Here is a 19344-nt window from a genome sequence, read left to right as displayed (position 1 = left end):
TTCTATGAGATAAATGATACAAAAATATGAACAAAAATGCTTTTACTTTGAAGGCTATGCAGGATTTGCTTTGAAAAAAAAGAAGAACAAAAAGTAATTCCCCGAGCAAATTGCTGCAGTGATGGAGATCAGCACCCATGAATATTTAAATGTAAATATCCAATTATTTTCTGATATTACTGCCGATGGGTCACTTTTGGACCACATCCAACTTTATTTATAAAGCACTCTAAAAACAACAACAACCGCAGCTGAAACAAAGTGCTGTACATCAGAGATAAATAAATAAACAAATAAAATGTATATTAAAAAAAACGTGTGACCTTATAAACCTAAGAAGAAACAATAAAACACACAATAAAATATAATCAAATGTCACCTTTTACCCAACACTGTTGTAGACATGCAGCATCATCACTGGTTTTCAGTCATAAGACCACATACACAGTCACGCTGAATCAGAAATCCCTGTGACGTGTTTGACTAAATGCTGAGGATGTCTTACACCAAATCCACACCCTTCCATTTGTTTAGTTACTTTATCTAAACTTGTGAATAATATTGAACGGAGGTGACTTTGACTTAAACACAAGGCGGACGGAGGAGGACGTGTGTCAAAGGCTACCAGATCAATGCGGTGATGAATAATTCAGAAACGAAAATAATTCTCTGTTAATGCTTTTGAAGGTTTTTAAGGGGAAATATTGGTCACTCCTCTTTGGCCGTGGCCTCTGTGGTTTTGTGAAAACGGACGCCAATGTTTTATTTTATGACTGGAGACGTCGGCGTTCACGTCTGTGAGTGAAACAAAAAAAAAAAACACACTTGTACCTGCTGCTTTCACATCACCATCCTAATCATGTTTATCATGAATCTTAAGCCGGTGGGGAAATGGAAAGATAAATTCTTTCATTCTTGAACACAGCAACAAATTCAAGATTCAAGATACGAGTTGACTCGCCTCCAGATTATTTACTGTATGTTGACTTGTTTTTATCAGTTCTTTCCACTCTAGTCTCAGCCTATTAAACCATAAAAGAAGCCAGACCATATCATTAAAAGAGCACTACAGTTGGAAAACATTTAAGGGTGGTAAAACTTAAAGGTAATGGTGCTGAAAATATGTCGTTATGATATGCCATATGAAATAACACCACTGTGTTCAGACGTTTATGTAATAACTGTGACGGGCCCAGTTACACCCAGACTCTTTTTGGAAACAACAGTTGTGTTCTCACTGCTTAGTGTCTCACTGCAACGTTCCCCTCCACATGTTTTTGTTGTTCTGCCTGTAAAATGTGCTGATGCAGACTTGGAACGTCTCTCCCCGTGGAAGAGATGGAGAAGAAATTGGAAGCTAAACAAATAAATAAAAAAATAAAAAAAACAAACAACAGCAAGTGGCCACTGGATGGAGACACACATCCAATCCTGTAGATCCAGGCAGACACTGACATCAGAGACGTCACGCCTATTACATGCTTCAAAACAACTAATTCTACATTTCTGATTATGATGTTATGATGCTAAGTGCTACATAAATCTGCAGTTTGTTGTGGCGTTGAAGCAGCAGGGTCAAAGGTCGATGTTTATAGGCCGATATCTCCAGTGTGCAGAGAGAATAAAAGTGAGGAATTGGCTTTATTTAAGGGCCATTTTATCACTTTTATTTTAAATGTATTGTCACAAAAATACAAAAAAAATACAGCAAAAGAACCTGGAATGACCGTATGGGGATTGTTTGGTGTTGTTGCTCGAGAAATCACTTTTGGTAATCGATCTTTTGTGCAGCAGCCCAAACCGCAGAGCCGAGGTCAAGGGAAAAAGAATTCATGCGTTACAGAGACAAACTTTGTGTCTTTGACCTCTCAGAGCAGAGTTGTGAAAATGGAAACCGGACCCAAAGTTGTAGGAAACATCACAGTCGGAAGGCAAAAAGATGAAAAAGTGTCCCTCGTAGACAAGCCGGCGTACATCATCTCATATTTGGTTTATGACCTTTTTTTAAACTGTCTTGTTAAGCTGTCACTTGCTGTCTTTTTTATTGGTAAAAAACTGTGGGAGGTAATAATTCTCCTGCAGAGAACATGCCTTGATAAATGCACTCCACTGAGGAGCAAAGTAGAAAGAGATAGTTTGGGATGTTTTGAAGTTGTAAGTACAACTGTTGTAAGTGCAACTGACATGTTTGCACTTTCATGGACTTTAGACTGTGACATTGATTTGTCAAAGTATAAATAGTTAAGATTAGGATTCAACATAAGTACAGTATTTATTGTAGAAAAGGTAGGAAATGGTGAGACCAAAGGATGATGCTATAGTTGGAGAACAAAGCTATAAACAAAATAGTACATGCTGGAAAACAAAGATTAAAAAACGATGTCATCAAGATAAAATCTGAAGAGGGATTTCTAAAGGAAACTGAATCAAAAAATAAAGGGAAAATATCACAAGATAAATTGGCTGAAAATGAAGTAGATGGTGACACAATATATAATATTAATATGAAGTATAATAAAATGAAATCTTAACAACACTATTATGATTTCTTCGCTGAAGCTGTTTCAGACCATAACCATAAAAAATAAGCTTTACCATGATTTGTTTGTTTGTTTTTCAGGACGTGACTCACAGACCTCAGGGTTTCTACTGTGATCACACTGATACCACACATCCAGTCTGATGAAGGTAAGGAGCTTATAAACATAAACAACTTTCTTCTGAATCAACTCTGAAGTGCACAAGCACATTTAAAAAACTGTGTGTGTGTGTGTGTCCTTTTCTCTGATTTCAGTCCCCACACACACGCACAAACTTGTGGTTGTAGTTGATTTATACTGTGTTTTCTACCCGAGTCCAGGGAGCAGAGCATTAGTCAGTCCTGCGAGATTATAACAACATCTATAACCTGGTTTGACTGTTTGCAATTTTCCACAGATGGTAAAACTCATTCTTAGTCATTTTTTTTTTTACTTCTGTGTTCAAAGAGCTGAGTCAAAGATGACTGCAAGCTTTTCCACTTGTCAGCTGTGGTTTAGTGTTATACTTAAAAGTCAGCTCGTGTTCTGTATTTCAAACGTTTCTGCTCCCAGAGTTAGTAGCAACAAAGGAAATAGACCTTATTCTCTTTTTGAAACACTACATACTTATAATCTGCTTGGATTAAAGCAGGACATGAAGTCACGTGTGATTGGGAACAACTAAGTTGTCATGGTGCAAATGTATGTCGATGTTTTATGTGTTTAATGCACAAAACCTATGTATTTGCCTAAAAGCCTCCTATTTATATGTTATGGCTTTTAATACTACCTTTTTTTGTCTTAATTGGGGCCTGAGCACTCACACAGCAGTGCAAGGACCTATTATTGTTTTCCTTGGAATTATTATAATTTTTTATTTTTCTGAAAAGATCTCAAATTTGATCTCTAAATGTGAGTGAAAATGGCCGTATTTTATTGCTTCATTTTAACTTTGAATTTAGCATTTAAAGCACTTTTGGGGCAACAGGGCTTGTTTTTAATTGAGATATTTAAATAGATTTTACCTTGACCAGCTTAAGTTATTTGGTTTTATTTTGTATTTGAAAAATTAGTGCACATCTGTTTTAAGTCATACTGCCCTCTAAGATTGACACTCATTTGGTGTTAATGACACAATTATAATTAATGCAATTTATAGTTTGTTACAATTGTATTAACAACAGTCAAGCACCAGCTATTGAAGATGGGACGGGGGACCCCACTAAAATCAAATTCAACCTAAGGCCTAAGACACACACACACACACACACACCCACCCAATGATTGTATTCGTCCACCTAAAACTGTATCCTACATTCAAAATCGGTCCTAAATTACTGTTACATAATGCATTTGTATGTTCAACTGGACCCAAACTGTCCAAAGTCCCCTGTGCTTGTTCCTCATCTCCAGCCCCTGGGCTTTGACCCAGAAATAATAGAAGAAAGTGGTACACAGAAGAAGAGGAAAACCGTGAAAAAACATGGCTAAATCCAGACTTTTTTTTTTTTTTTTGTTAGACAAAAAAGGAGACAGAATGTTATGCTCTGTCGGTTTAAGAATAAATATTCTAAAGTTAATGAACGGTAGAAAGACACGAAATGGAGCCCGACATGGTACAAACTATCCGCCAGCTTAAGTTGTTCCACTCTGTGATGTAATAGGTCAACTGGAAACAGTCTCAATAACAATAATAATAATAATAATAAGCTGAAAGGGGACATATCGCCACCTACAGTTGCATAGCGGAAGCGGACACACTTCATTTAATAAATGGATTCTTGTTTGCTGGGACAAGGACAGTCGTCCAATTAAACTGCACGGCTCATGCCGCAGCTGAAACACACACACACTGACAGTACACATCCTGTGCAGTAATTGCCTGCACGATGCGAGTTTATTCGCGAACCCTCGTCATACGCGTCCCACAATAAGAAGGTGAAAGTTAGCCGGCGTTGGCCAGCGCGAGCCACAGAGCAACACGCCGTGACTGAGCGTTGACTGATGTGTTATTGCGGTGCATGCAAGGACATATTTAATGATGTGCAGACAAGCCTGAGAGTTAAAGGCGTGTTGCCTGCCTGTAGTTGACAGACAGCATTACATAATGTACATAGCTGTTAGGGTGTTCCACTCTGCTGTTCTCAGGTTTTTGTTTTGTTATGTGTGTGTGTGTGTGTGTTTTTTACATGTCAGCCGCTCCACTGAGGACCGCGACCAAAGACACGACAGGCATCTATGCCAGTTTTTATGTTCTCTCAACTTAGAGAATTGGGTATTTTTCCATTTAATAGAACAATGAATGGGGTTGTTTTGCCCCTCCAGTGGAGTGGAGGTGGATACACTCCATCCAATAAATCGATTCCCCCGTCGCGCTCGCGTTCTGGGAGAAGGGCAGTCGTCCAACTGAGTGGCAGCCACAGTTCGACTTGTCTGTGCACGGAAAACGCCCCGGCTGTCGATTACGTGAAAGGTCTAATTGTTGTAGCTTTGATTGCTTTTCAAGAGCAGCGGCGGCGGCTTTAACGTTCGTTACTGACACGGAACACGCGATGACACATGACATGACTGAACTTGCTGGAGTAGGTATGGCCCATCGTTTCACAGTGACCTTTATCCGTGTGCTTTGTCATCCTCGGGTTCCTTGGTGTTGCTATAAAACACCACATGCTGTGAGTCATGCTCAGTGTAGTGTTGTAATCAGGCTTGTGTTGGTGCTACGAGAGGTCATAAGAGTTGTATTTTTGTATCCCCCTCTGTTTAAGCTTCCATAGGAAGATATGGATAACAATATAAATATTGGTAGAGATAAGAGGGACAAATGGGTAGCTCTACTATACTACTCTACTGTACTACTATGTTTTATTACTCATTATTACTCATAACCACTTTCATTGTGCTTGTATTAGTATATTAACATCTTCATAGGACTGCCTCTCTTTAACTATTGGTACAGTAAAAATAATAATAATCATCCACCTTCCCTGGAAATGTCAGACTGGGTTTTTCCTGCGTGTTTAAACCATAAACCAAAACTGGGAGCACTGCCACCACCCACCCAGAATAATTGAGAAATGTATTTCAGCAGCACTTTCCATTTCACTCTGAACTGAACTGAAAGAAAAACACCACAAATCCAGATTTCCACCTAAACGCTGAGCCTTCAGCACATTATTTAAACAGCACAAACATAATTACAGACACAGAATGAGCAAATATTCATAATATGGCCTTTCCATTTGATTTGATAGAATTTTTTAATGTTTTTTAATGTTTTTTTTTTTGGTTTGCCATCGATAATCTGATCTGACAGCAGGATAAAACTTGATATTCTTTGTTGTTGGGATGCGTTTCATCCTGTTTGTTGAGGGTGACGACATACTGATTCCTCTGAGAGTTGAAGCATCAGTTTAACACTTCAGAATAGTATTTTTACAGAGCTGCTGGATCTTTCTGACACGATGTCAAATACTTTGAGTCTTAAATTGGATTTCACTCTCCCACCCCGCAGAGATATGACACAGATTCTGGACTGTGCAGGATCATGGACCTCTGTAATGTTCTCTCTTGGCTACATGATGAGGAAACATAACATTGAGTATTGCTGCGATGCAGATGACTCACTATCTATCCTTCAATGAATTATGTCCCTGTAAAACAATCTCCACAATCAACCAGATGAGACTGGATGATTATAAATGTCCAACAGTGGAGAAAAAACTGTTGTTATGTTGTTGATGCTAAAGCTTGTGGGCAGCTGGTCTGTGGACACTGTGAGTCATAGTCGTTAAAAATGAGTGCGCAAACTAACACCAGCGATCGGTGCCCTTTGTGTGAGGTATTGGTACCACTTAACGATTTTATTTTATTTTTTCTTAGCCTTCACTTAACCAGGTCAGTCCTGCAGAGATACATTTAGAGAATTATTTAAAAAAACAAAACAGAAAAACACTTGTTTACAGACAGACAGCTTAGACTCAAACACTAAAACAAGTCAGGGGTACTAGATTTTGAAGATAAAATTCAGATTGTTCTAACCAAGAGGTGCTGAAAACGCTAAAAAGAAAAGCTTTATAGATGAACGTACACCAGTGTAGAGAACACAGTGATGAGTGCGACAATCTGTAATAAAACGGTTGATCCCACCAGTTTCTATTTTACATAACGAGAAAAAACGAGATTTGTTTGTGTAAAAGAAATTCTAATAAGAGCTTTAGCTTTTTCACAACACACTGAAGTGGTCATTAATTAAATATCCTAGATATTTAAAAGAAGGTACCAACTTACTTTGTTGACCTTTTCTCACATGTTTTGTGTTCTCTACGTTTAAAATAGTTGCAGATGACAAAGCTGTCACAAGCGTGTTGAAGAAGACTGCCCTCAAAAGGGATATATAAATGTTTTTTACAAGGTTGTCAATTAAGTTGTGTATATCTTATGAATAATTAAGAGTCCCATTTCAAAGCATTCCTTTTAAACATTTGAAGCCCTTAAAAAACAGTTGACCAATTGACAATTACTCAACAATTCCTTTTATTTTAATTTTACAATTAAAATATAAAAACAAAGTATTCTTTTTGACTATTATAAATGGTAAAATTGTGCCAAATTGTGAGACTGTATCAGTGTAGAGACTTGTCTATAATTAGGTAATAATTACACATTAAGTGGTAACAAGCAAACATAAATGGGTTTGAATTAAGTTATTTTAAATAAGTATTTTATTGTAAAGTGGTACCAAATCATTTACAGGCTCTGACATGAGTAAAACTGTAGTCACAATGTAATATTAATGACTATGGATCACTGCAGACATCTGTTTATATTGTCAAGTTACATACTACAGCTTTAACTGAATAGTTCCTACTTTATCACGCTCAGTTAAAACACTATTTTCACTCGGGGAATCCTGACATGACAGTTTAGGAGATCCTATTATTTAGTTTAAACACTTTCTTTATAAGTTGTGAAGAATGACTTCGTCTTTATCATCAGTTTAGCGATCCATGTACAGTCCATAAATAATACGATACTGACTGCTTCTCTTTAAAGTGCTTTTTTTTTTTTCTTCCTTTTTTTTTAATAACGAAAACGCCTTAAGGAAAACAGCTGAGAATTAATGTGCTGGCAATGTTCCACTTTAGTCGCATGCCAAAATGACTTTGTAATAGGATTTAAGGCCCAAGGTGGCAATAAAGTCTAATGAAGAACACTCCTTATAAACAAAACCGATTTTTTTTTGCAAACAACATAAGATATAATACGCCCTCATTATTTGTGTAGTGAATATAAATATAAAAAAAATTATTTTATCCCTTTGTGTCAACAACATTGATGTCTCGTGATTTAAAAGTACAAATCTGCTGAAAGTCAGACTCACCTGAAACGACACACATCTCCTCACACGCTTCCAAAGTCTCAAAGTTGTTAGCGTTTCCCCCGCAGCCTCCGTACTCGAACAGCTCGCAGTGTCCCGAGTCGACGTTGAAGAAGAACCTGTCCTTTATGGCCTTGCAAGGCCCCGGCTCGTCCTTTAAGGCGCACAACTCGTTGAAGATGAAGAGCTCGGGTTGCGCCCCATCTGCTGAGACACGAGCGAGAGAGAGACAACATTCAGTACCCCACTTCCTGTGCATCTTCTTTGTATGCGCGTGTCTCTGGAAGAAATGAGGTCACTGCATCAAACTCTAACCGGCTTCAGATAAGGTGAACTCGTGTAATTTCCATAAAAAATGGATTGACAGCTCTTTGAATTGGGATGCGGTGGGAGGCTGTGTGGAGGATTTTGATAAATACACAAAATGGAGCGGTGCGACTCAAACGCTTAATGTAATAATTCAAACTGTCTTGAAAACTGGGAAAAAAAGAAATTTAAAAAAACAAATGTATTTCATAAAATAAAACTCCTGCAGGCACAGAACGGAGTGTGACAGGTGTTTCTGTTGTACTTTCTATTTCAAAGAGAATAAGACAGCAGGGATCGTCTAAATCCCCCCCCACCCCGTACAGATCCAGGCATGTGGCAGTTGGCAGGAGAGAAGTGAGTGAAAGCAGTGGAAATCTCACAGCGAGCAGCTTTACACCGCACGGCAGCGGATCAAGCAGCTTATTGTGGTTTGTGTTTTAAATTGCGCGTCTGTTTTGTCGGGAGCGCGTCCGATCACTGAGCGCATGTTGAAAACACACAGCGATACGAGCGCGAGGTCAGATTTTTTTTTTTTTACATTTTTTTATTTTTTGGAATTGTCAAGGTCAGTTAGGCGACTGTTAGTTTCATTATCATTCATGAGTCTGGGTTTGTCAGATCATGGAAGAAGGAAGGTGACATAAAACCCCTTTGAGAGCGACTAACTTGTGCCAATGTTTATTCACTATGTCGGTATGCTGCTGGGAAATGGCTGCCTCGGTCCTCGACCCTGCTGTGTTCAGGTCAGGTTTATCTCTGTCTTGTCAGGCTGCTGCTTCAAAAGACAGAAAGAAGAAACAGAGAGGAGTCATTTCTGTCCAAGCGAATGAACAGATGGACAAACTATTATTAGATTTTCCATTTGTGCTTAACAACAAACCAACCCTGTCTCACAAAAATGATACTCTTTTAGGGGTGGGAATCACAAGGTACCTCATGATACGATGCATGGTCCACGATGCCAATAATATCACGGTACAACGATTCGGTCATATATTGCAAGATGGCGATACATCACGATATTGAACGTGGATGGAGCGTCTCTTAACGTCATCTCTTTCTCCGCCATTATCCCGCTGTCAACTCCCTCCATCATTGATTTGAGCAGTGCCATAAAGTAGTGACAGCCAGCTAATGAAACTACTTTAGAGTGCAGTAATTTGTCAATTAAAATATCGATATTTGCCCTGGCGTATTGTTAAACGTATTGCACGAGGATGGACGACAATATGTCACCAAATTGATGTTTTGATCATTCATTATTCCATCTATTATTCTTCTGCTGCCATGACAGCAGAAGGATTTATTTGGGCACCAGCTGCACTGATATCTTAAGATCGGCATCAGCCAAAGAAACAGCCGACTTTTACTTTTGATGTAGTTTAATGTCTTTTCCATCTTTTCCTAACCCTAACCAGGTGTCAGTAAACGGATACACGTGGTATTTTACTTTAAAACTGGTGAATATTATATATTTAAAATATTTACGACATGTTCAAAAGACACATACATTGAAACTGTGTCGACGCCCAGTTTTTAAGTGTCTGTTGTGCCGTTAACTGCACAGGGAAAATGCGTTGCACGGGCAGTATTAATGGAAATTGTCTATCTGTCCAAGAGGCGCCCTGCAGGAAGAGGTTTGCTTTTGAAAGAAAGAAAGAGACATAACACTCTATTTCCCATAGTGTCTAATAGGAGCCATTCTGCCCTTTCCACTCAGCACAGCAGTCAACAAACTCTCTTTGTGCCAGACGACATAATTAGACTGGCTCACTGCTACATCTCTCCACTCATCCACAACTTATTAGCAGGGACTGGGGGACAAAAATCAAACACTTTCAATCTCCTGCCTTACACCTGATCTGCGCTGTTGTTGATTTTTTACCCTCACATGGGAGGAGGTGTGAGGGTAATTTTTGTCTTCCTGCCCTCTCATTTCTTGACTCACATTTTAAGACTTGTTTCAATGTCTTTTCAATGTCACTTTAAAGTGTGCATAAAGTGATACAATAAATAAATAAAATCTTCTGACTTTGTCACACACAAGCCTCAGAATTGGGGCCAGAAAATGTCCTGTAACTAAGTGCTTTTGCCCATTTTTCCAGAATAACTTCCAATATCCGGCAGTTATTTACAATTTACTGCATGTTACTGTTTTAACAATTTAAAATAAAGAATAACAAAAAAAAAACCATTCAGAAAAAACTCCACCAGGTTTTACATGGTAAATTTGAAATTTGAACAGTATAAAAATGGTCCAAAATGGAAACTATGTACAGGCGCTTTTTCTCCACTTTTCAAACACGCTAATTCGCCGGCTTCTTGCAACAGCGTGAGTGAAATGACAGTAATAACCACATGTTGAATTTAACGTGCAACTTCTCAGCTTTCAGAAACCTTTAGAACTTTTCCAATAGCACAAACGGTCGCGTAATTACGGTAATGCAAAGTGTGCTTGTGTGAACATGTCGTCAGCGATACGCTTGGTGTAAAAGGGTAACCATAAATCTGTTGGCTACGTATTCAGCAGGCTTATTCCCACAGTTTCCATTGTTGATCCTTGCTAAACAAACTTTCCAGAGAAATAGTTAGGAGTTGAGATTGTTTGCTCTTCTCTCTCCGGTCACGAGGTGCCTCAAGCTTCCATGGCTGCGGCAGAGAATCACTCCTTTTTTTGGAGGAAAAGAAAGCACGCAGACGTGACGTGCACTCGTCTTTGTGCAACACAATCTCTCTCCGTTATAACAGTGTTCAATAAGTCTAAACTGGGCTGCTCAAGAAGATGGAGGAAAACAGGTGCTTCATATTGATTTCTGCTCCTCTTGTCTGACTCGGAGCAAAGCACAATAAGACGTGTCTCCAGGCGGTGTCACAGAGGCAGTCAGAAAGAAAACTAATGGCAGATCATGTAAGGAGGAGGCCAAAGAAAGCTTTTCATTCTGCAAAAAAAACAAACAAGAAACTGGTACTGAAGGAATATGAACATGTGAGCATGTGCATAACAATACAAACTGCAACTTCACTAGAAATAAAAGTATAAAAAACTATAGCTTTGTGGATGACATCTTCTGAACTGAGAGTTTCTATTAACACACCTTCACTGAAGGACATAAATGTGGCTTTTTTAATACACACAAATTTAAAAATATTACAACCTATGCTTGGTACATGCGCACACGTATCACTTGTTATTATAATAAACTTTATCATATTCTTAATACCATTATTTCACATTGCATTTGGTTATGAAATCACTAATCAGTCAAACATAAATCCGAGTAACTTCCTTATTAAATTGAATCTAGATGACGATGTTATAAAAGCACAAACCTGTTTAAATGAGTCACTCTCAAAATGGATAAAAAGGTGTGTCATTTCACAAACGAAGAATGAAAAAAGATTCTGGAGAATTTCACGATGATCCTGAAAGTATCTTTTCATCACTTAAAATGGCTCCAAAAACTCACCGACTTGATTTTAACTCGAGACACGTGGAATGTTAATCATTTTTCCAATTCATGATTAACTTATTGTGAGTCTCAACATACATTTATATGACATTACAGACACTGCAGTGGGAAAGCCTTAATGGTAATATTTTACAGAACAGATCTTTGTTTGGGTCAGACTTGCATTAACACAGGCCTTTAAAACTCTTCCTCCATGTGTATCTGTTAACGCAGGAAGAATCAAGTCAGGGATTCCTCTGACAAATATATCTCATGCTTGTGCTTAATTATTAAATAAAATAGTAAAACATTACTAAATTATAATACAATTGTAAACAAAATGCTTTAAACTCTTTTAGATTCTCTAAAATGTACTAAAAACACTCAACACAAGAGACAAATAATGTGTTTTTGCAACCTCGAGGGACACATGTTGTTTCCTGAACATTTTAAGATGACAAGATATATATAACTATAAATGGTTTTCCACATTCACAATGATCTTGATGATGAAAATTCAACACAAACAACGTAGCGCGTTTATTTTTCGCGCACCCTTTGCATTAGCATTCCACAAATCCATCCAAAGCTCCAGATATGTCATCGGGAATCCTTCATGTTGCTCGGCAGACTATACAATAAACAAGAAAAGATAAATGCAGTCCCAGACATACAAAGCATTCCAATCATTGGAAGTCGACCAGAAAGTCAGCCAGCCTCATGAAATATGATGCCTTGCAACTGATTTTCGATGCATCAATTTTCTGCTGGCAGATAGCGCTCAGCCTGGCCAAGATTTACACACATGCACGCACGGGTATTTGGATAAAGATCTGAGTTGCTCAACATGTGCACGACGCCAATTGCCTTTGTAAATCCTCATATGGGCAGGTTGATTCGTTTTGGGGCCCCAGTCCCAGCTTGTTGTCGTGTACCAGAAGATTATCCTCTGTCCTCATATTCTAGATCCTCTAAACCAAAGGTGACTTAAAGAACCCAATGTGCAGCAGCCCTGTAGCAGCAAACAACAACAAAAACCAGCCTGTAATTGATGAGCTGCATGGTGGCGAAACACCAACGAGCACACACACCAGCTTCAAGATAACAGTGAAGCAGTGGTGTGCCAAGAAAGAGAAAGTTAGACAAACAGAAATTGAGAAAAACAGCAGAGGGATTTTGTCATCTTTGCTGCAGCTTCACGTTCACGGCACACAGTAAATGAGCAGCTTGAAACTACGGACATTATGAAACATTACGGTCAGAAATAACCCACAACAGAAGCTACACTGCTGCACATCTTAAGCACAAGAGCGTTATTCTTGATTATATATTATTATTTGTCACACCTTTGAACAGGTTGTGACTTGGCCTCTTTTGTCCACTGGTGTCAGGGCACGGCTCTGATGAGGACACTGTTGTAAACGTCTTTTCACACTGTAAAGTGCTTTCTAGACTGGCACTTTCATTGCGCCCTAATGGTTTCTTCACCAAAGCATGTGGAGCATATTGTTCTGACCGAGCGTTGCAATCAATGAATTTATTTTGGCTCCATAAACCATCGAGGAAAGTGGGTCAGAAAAGAAACAAAGCCTTTCAACATCAGCGAGGGATTTGAGTCGATAATTAATCGATGACTAAGTTAGTCGTCAACTATTTTGATAATCGATCTGAGTGTTATTTTTAATAACTGATTTCTCAGCTTATTAACTGTGAATCATTTCAGCAGATTAATCAGTTATGAAAATGAGTGTTAGTTTCAGCCCAAATTAAACGTATTGAGTTCTGTACCCAACCATAATGATATCACAGGAGATTGTCAAATCTAATGAAATAAATCACAGATTACTTTGTTCCTTTGCCCTCGTATCTCTTTTCAGATGCCTTGGTGTCGTGGTGCTTGCTCGTGCGGACTATTTAGCTCGATAGTGTCCTCCTTTCTCAGGGCAAAACAACATAACATCACTATCTTCGTTTTCTGATGGATTCAAAGTGGATCCAAGGCCATGTTGCACTCAAAGCGCCCTCTGCTGGATAACACTGTAATTACTTCAGATTGGCAGATGTGCTTCTAGGCTGTATATTTTGAACTCAAATTCAGGTTCAAAAGAGTATCCAAATTTCAGGTAAGAAGTAATCGTGCCAATAGATACTAAGGAAAACAAGGAGCTGAATATTTGTAAAGATAAAGTGTGTATTGAGGAAACTGGTGTCCCACAGGGACCCACGCAGGTCATTTCAGATGCAGCTCATTAAAGGAATAGACACGGGCCTTTGGGCAGCTATTTCCTATGGCGCTCCATGTGGGAAGATCAAAGTGGGCTTCAAGCACCTCCTAAAAGTTTCCCCCCCCCATCTGATCAAAGGAGTCCTACTGAAACACAAACATGTTTTTAGGAATCTGTTGCCATTTCGACAAACAATAAAAGCTCCGAGCGCTCCCATGTGGTTGGGAAATGACCTAGGGGGCTGATCTGAAGCCTGAGGGGAGTAATGAACCAACTCATATTCTAGCAGCAGCAGCAGCAGCAGCAGGTCTGGTCCTGTGCAGCTCGGTACACAGAGCATGACACAAACGCTTGCCTGGATGGTTGGTTTGATCGTTGGTCGGTGGAAAAACACAACAGACAATATATTGCACAGAAAGGTTAGGCCTGTGCAATCCACTGCACTGAATGGCTTCACTGCATTGAAACCTTCCTTATCTAAAAGGCGTGTGAGACCCATGCATTTGTAATCAGAGTCTGTGTATTGGTATGGCAGGTGGCGAGAGGGGAGGGATGCAATGAGAGTGTTAATTGTCGTTCCACAGCTTGATAGGTTCTGTAGACTCATTAATCTATGCGGTGCCAGGTTTAACATTCATCCCGGCTTGCCTTTGCCCTCCACATGTTTCTGTTGTGTCCGTCTTCTAAATAAAATCCAGGACAAAGGGGGAACAAGGGGGGAAATAAATCCAGACTTTCTTGTGGATTTAGCTGTTCCCTATCTCTAGCAGCAGCAAATTTGAACAGCTGCTTTTGTCAAGCCAGCCGTCTTTTCCCCAATGTCAGCTCAGTGGTGGAAATCTCCACACCCTCCCCTCTGCCGTGGCATTATTTTTTTCCTGAAAATGTCTAATTTGAGCCTGTACCTGTTTCCCCACTTGGTCTCAATAACAAAACACCAGTATGGATCTAGAAATCCCTCTTGCTCCAGTGATTCTGCTGAAATCCCCTCTCTGACATTTGCAAAGTCCAAGGTCTGCCGAACCAAACAATCCCACTCAATGAAATTAGAGTCTAGTCTTGGCCGATTCTCAGACAATCAATTGGACAAAGTACATTTCCTAACCTCTCTCTCTCTCTCTCTCTCTCGCTCTCCCTCTGTTTGTGTCATCTCCAACATCTCCGGCTTGCATCTGCAGGAGCAAAATTATTGTCAAGGCGCTTTTAATTTAACAGGAGGCAGTTGCTTCTCAGTCCAGAAGGCACACATGGCAAACAATGATGGGGACATATGATGCCATGATGTGAGTTTGCCATAAGAAGCACAGGCCTGCAGGGGAGAGAAAGAGAGGGGAAAAAAAAGAAAGAAGCATGGCACCATCTGCCAAACTGTGAATTATTCATCCCTCATCTCTTGCAATAACAACCAAATGATGATTCAAAGAAATGAAGGTGATTCAAACCTACGACCGCAGGGAAAAGCGCTAAAGGCTTTTACTTCAAAGAGAACGGGCGTATTGTGATGTTTATATAGATATAGATGATAATGTCAAGAACAGGCTTCTGGACCACTTACTTTGGAGTCATACAGTTGTTATATCGCATGAAATACAACTACGTAATAATTCTAATCTCAAAGTGAGTGCTGTTCCATAGAGCAATCTGTTAAATAGTATTACAATTATGTGGAAAGTAATAGTCAATCATGCTCTAGTGTATATTTCTTCTAAATAGTGACAAGTGCTTCAAGGGCTAAAATATAATAGATATACAACTAAATAGTCCAAATTTAGATGCTAAAATGATTGAATAACAGATGAAAATGTAAGTTTTACAATGTTAGAGGTAAAATGAATACAATTTAATTATAAGCAGACATGGATAAAATGGTGTTTCAAACAGTAAAACAAATTAAAAAGCTCGATTAAAAGCCAGGTTAGAATCTAGGTATTTCATGTGCCTGAAGCCCTCCAAGTGACGTCTGCTTTTGTCTGAATAATTTGATCTCAAACTAATTACACTGTGTTTGTTTCCGCCGCCCCAATATTTAGCTCAATACTTAAGGCTATAATTTACACAAACAAAACTTTCTTGTGAGTTAAATAGATAAGATTTGATCACTCATGCCAAACATCCAGTGTAATTTCCAAACCCCCGATGTCCTGCTTGTAATTGCAGCATTGAAAAGGAAACGAAAGCTTATCAGCTACAATTTGACTGACGTACTGCGAAATTGAAAATCAGTCAAGCCACCGCAGGTGTTTCTTTTCACGTATCGTGGTATTGTGCCATCAGAAACCACCGGATTGTTCATGCCCCACTGAATCTGTCCAACAGAACAGGAACCCTCCTCTTGGCAGCAGCATGTGGTGACTTGAACACGTACGCAGTCTTACCACACCACTGGATCTGCGAGGTCATGCAAAAGTCCTCTCATTTTATGCTTTAACAGGCAGCATTAGTAAGTGAAAGAGTCAGTCACACTGAAACGTATCGTCCTGTTGTCATAGTGGTGTTTAACAGCAGTTGTTGATAGGGGACCAGAATATGTGAGGGCAGTTTTGATAGTGACTGCATGTGAGATCAGTGAATACATAGGACTTTGCAGGTATTTATTTACTGATTTAAAAAAAAAAAGAAGAAAGGCTGTGTATTGGTAAGAATCTGGTGATACAACGCTAAATATTGCATTCATTTTACCCCCCAAATGTGTTTATTTAAAAAAAAACAAAAAAAAACATGCATAAACAAATGTACAGTTTTATTTGACAGCTTGCTGCCAACTACCATTGAAGGCTTAAATACAACGCTAAAACACTGTCATAAACATTTCTGATATGTCCATACAGCACTCCAAATAACTGATACACGATCATGCCATGAAATATCACAATATTTTAGTACAGGTGTTTTCCTACACCCTTAATAAATAGCCTGTTCTCACCCTTTGGCTTCAACACAACTCATTTAAATAAATGGGTGCTTATCTGACAAGCTGGCTGTATGCATCAGGTGTGTTGGAGCAGGGCAACATCTAAAACATGCAGGGCAGTGACTCCCCAGGACCAGGGATGAGAGACACTGGCCTAAACTGTATTTACTGCTTTTATATTTATATCTACGCCGCTAAAACCCAACTCTCTGCTCTCTAGTCAAGAGCGTCAACATCACTCGGGCTGAACGATATGGCCAAAATGGTTGTCACGGTAAAAATAAAGGAAATTAATAAAGTGAGTGAACGTAGAAGAAACCAGTTGAAATATAGGTAAGGGAAAGGTGAGCTCGCTGGTTTGTGTAGGTACATAGGTCCAACCAATCATCCATTACAGATCCTGAGTGCACAAAACAAACAACTCTCGACTTGACAAGCTCCAGACATCGTCAGTGGGACAAAGTCAAACCTTCCAAAGAATCAGATCCCTTCTAAGACTGAGGGAATATTACCTCAGTACTCACAAGGAAGTTCTGACATTATTTATGATCCACTTGGGGACGCTTGAACTCTAGTGAGCATAAACCCTGTAAGCAGTCGGCAACAGCAACTAAAAAAGAAAAAAAGGCATATAAAGTAAAGACTTGCCACTGAATATGACACAATTTTAAAAGCCGTCCACTCATCACAAACACAAGTACATTACCTCTGAAGACATAATTCTAAACCAACCACTTGTACAATATATATATAAATGTTTATAGCCTAAACTGAGGAGCCCTTAATGTTTTACAAGGAGGTAAAGCTCAGCGCTAACTGCCTGTAAAGCAAGAGCGTGATGGGTCAATAATATCTGGCTCCATTCATTTGGATGTTGTGCCTCAACAAAACACTAATCAGAGATTGTACTTGCACTGACAACTTTATGCAACATCGTAGCATGCAACGGCTTTGGGAGAGAACGCTGGCATAGATTTCTGCTGAACAAAGTTCAATTTCCACCTCTTCATACATTCCCCCAGAATCCACCATCTGTCACTCAGTAATATTATTTATAGCTGGTTTGAGGCACAGCAGAGATAATGTGCATGTCTATGTGAAGATGAAATATTGATGTTCCTATCATTTAATGGAGACACATATGCTGCAAAGTTTGTTTTCTTGAGTGTTTTGTTTTGTTTTATCGTAGCATTAATATTAAAACGTATTGCAGTCTTTGCAAAACTGGGACACCGAGTTATCTCACTTCAGTGTGAATTGAATATGACTTCAGTAGGAACCTGTTCCCCATTTTTAATATCACCATGTATGTGTGAGCAGTGCTTCTCGCGTGTGCCGAATGCCACAAGGCAACATTATTTTCTGTCAGAATATCAGAGAAAGACAACATTTCAGATTAAGAAAGTCAATAACTCCCACAGATTAGAAGCCCACCACAGGCCTTTCAACACCAGCCACTGCTGCACCGACCGTGTGGAAATTATAACAACCTCTTGTGCGGCACGTTTGTCGTGAGCTTTTTAGGTGAGCTAAAACTCTGTTCCCCTAAATGCATCATCAATACACAGCAGACAATGAAGCATTGAGTGTTCAAATGATGCCACTGAAGAATGAACTAGAGCGGAGACAACAGGCCTTGTATGCCTTCACTGACCAGTTAGTCGATTCAAGATGTTTCTCTCGACTCACAAAACATTTGTTGACTTAAAGCTTTTGTTCGATGACCCCCGCACACATGGCACATGTTCTATCACCCCAAAACACTGACCTGTGGCAAATCTTAGTCTGTAAATAAAGTGATTTCTGCCAAATTCTAAAATAATCTCTCGAGGAGTTGAATACACTTACACAATGTAAAAAAAAAAACAAATGGTTGTAAGGCCACAGAGACATTGCACTTTGACCACTAAGTTCTCGAGTGGTCAGGTCCTCCTCGAGTCCAAATAATATCTTCCTGCCAGATGTAGTAAAATTGCCTATGGGTGTTCCATGATACCACATTCATACATGAAAACATGAGGTTGATCTTTAACCTTTGTCCACAAAAATGTGTTCAGTTCTGAGTTGTTTGTTTTTCCTTTTTGCCAAATGTGAAGAACATTTGTTACAGCATTCTCAAGATATCATGTTCACAAAGCCAACAGAGTGATACAACCACAGTCTGCACATTTCCACTATACTACACACTTCAGTTGGACTACTGTCTCTGTCCACATGCATTGTGGCTAATCTATTGATTGACTCTAGTGAATCCTGGCGACACACTACCTTTTCAGCTTGTTAGCATTTGGCAGTTTACGGTTTAGCTTGCCGCTACTTGTTAGCATATCTTCCTACCATCCCTAAACTAAACACAATATTGAATTCTTTGAACTGACTTTGAATGAATGAATTTGGCCATGACTATGTCACTGTTATCTTATTCTTCGGTGTCATGGCTTCTATTATTTCCGTGTTCTAGCCAAGGCTGGTGTCTGTGCAGGCCAGTTCGACTCTAGTCCGACTGACAGTGCAGTTTAAATTTGACTCCCCATCAGATAATCTGGTGTTTTAA

The 19344-nt window shown here is 39.2% G+C and overlaps 1 protein-coding gene across 2 annotated transcripts in view; it reads right to left on the bottom strand.

Moving 5' to 3' along the window:
- Nucleotides 1-19344, bottom strand: part of tfpia (tissue factor pathway inhibitor a) — a 46754-nt gene that overhangs the window by 9951 nt on the left and 17459 nt on the right. Inside the window, exon 2 of one of the 2 annotated variants that reach the window (XM_044013663.1) lies at nt 7900-8103. In XM_044013663.1, coding sequence (XP_043869598.1) covers nt 7900-8103 — 204 coding nt within the window. The remainder of the gene's footprint in view (nt 1-7899; nt 8104-19344) is intronic. The other variant, XM_044013672.1, reaches the window with a different exon arrangement.

Source organism: Solea senegalensis, linkage group LG2 (genome assembly GCF_019176455.1).
Source record: "Solea senegalensis isolate Sse05_10M linkage group LG2, IFAPA_SoseM_1, whole genome shotgun sequence".
Classification (NCBI taxonomy): Eukaryota; Metazoa; Chordata; class Actinopteri; order Pleuronectiformes; family Soleidae; genus Solea; species Solea senegalensis.
This window is presented reverse-complemented; position numbering and strand designations above follow the sequence as displayed.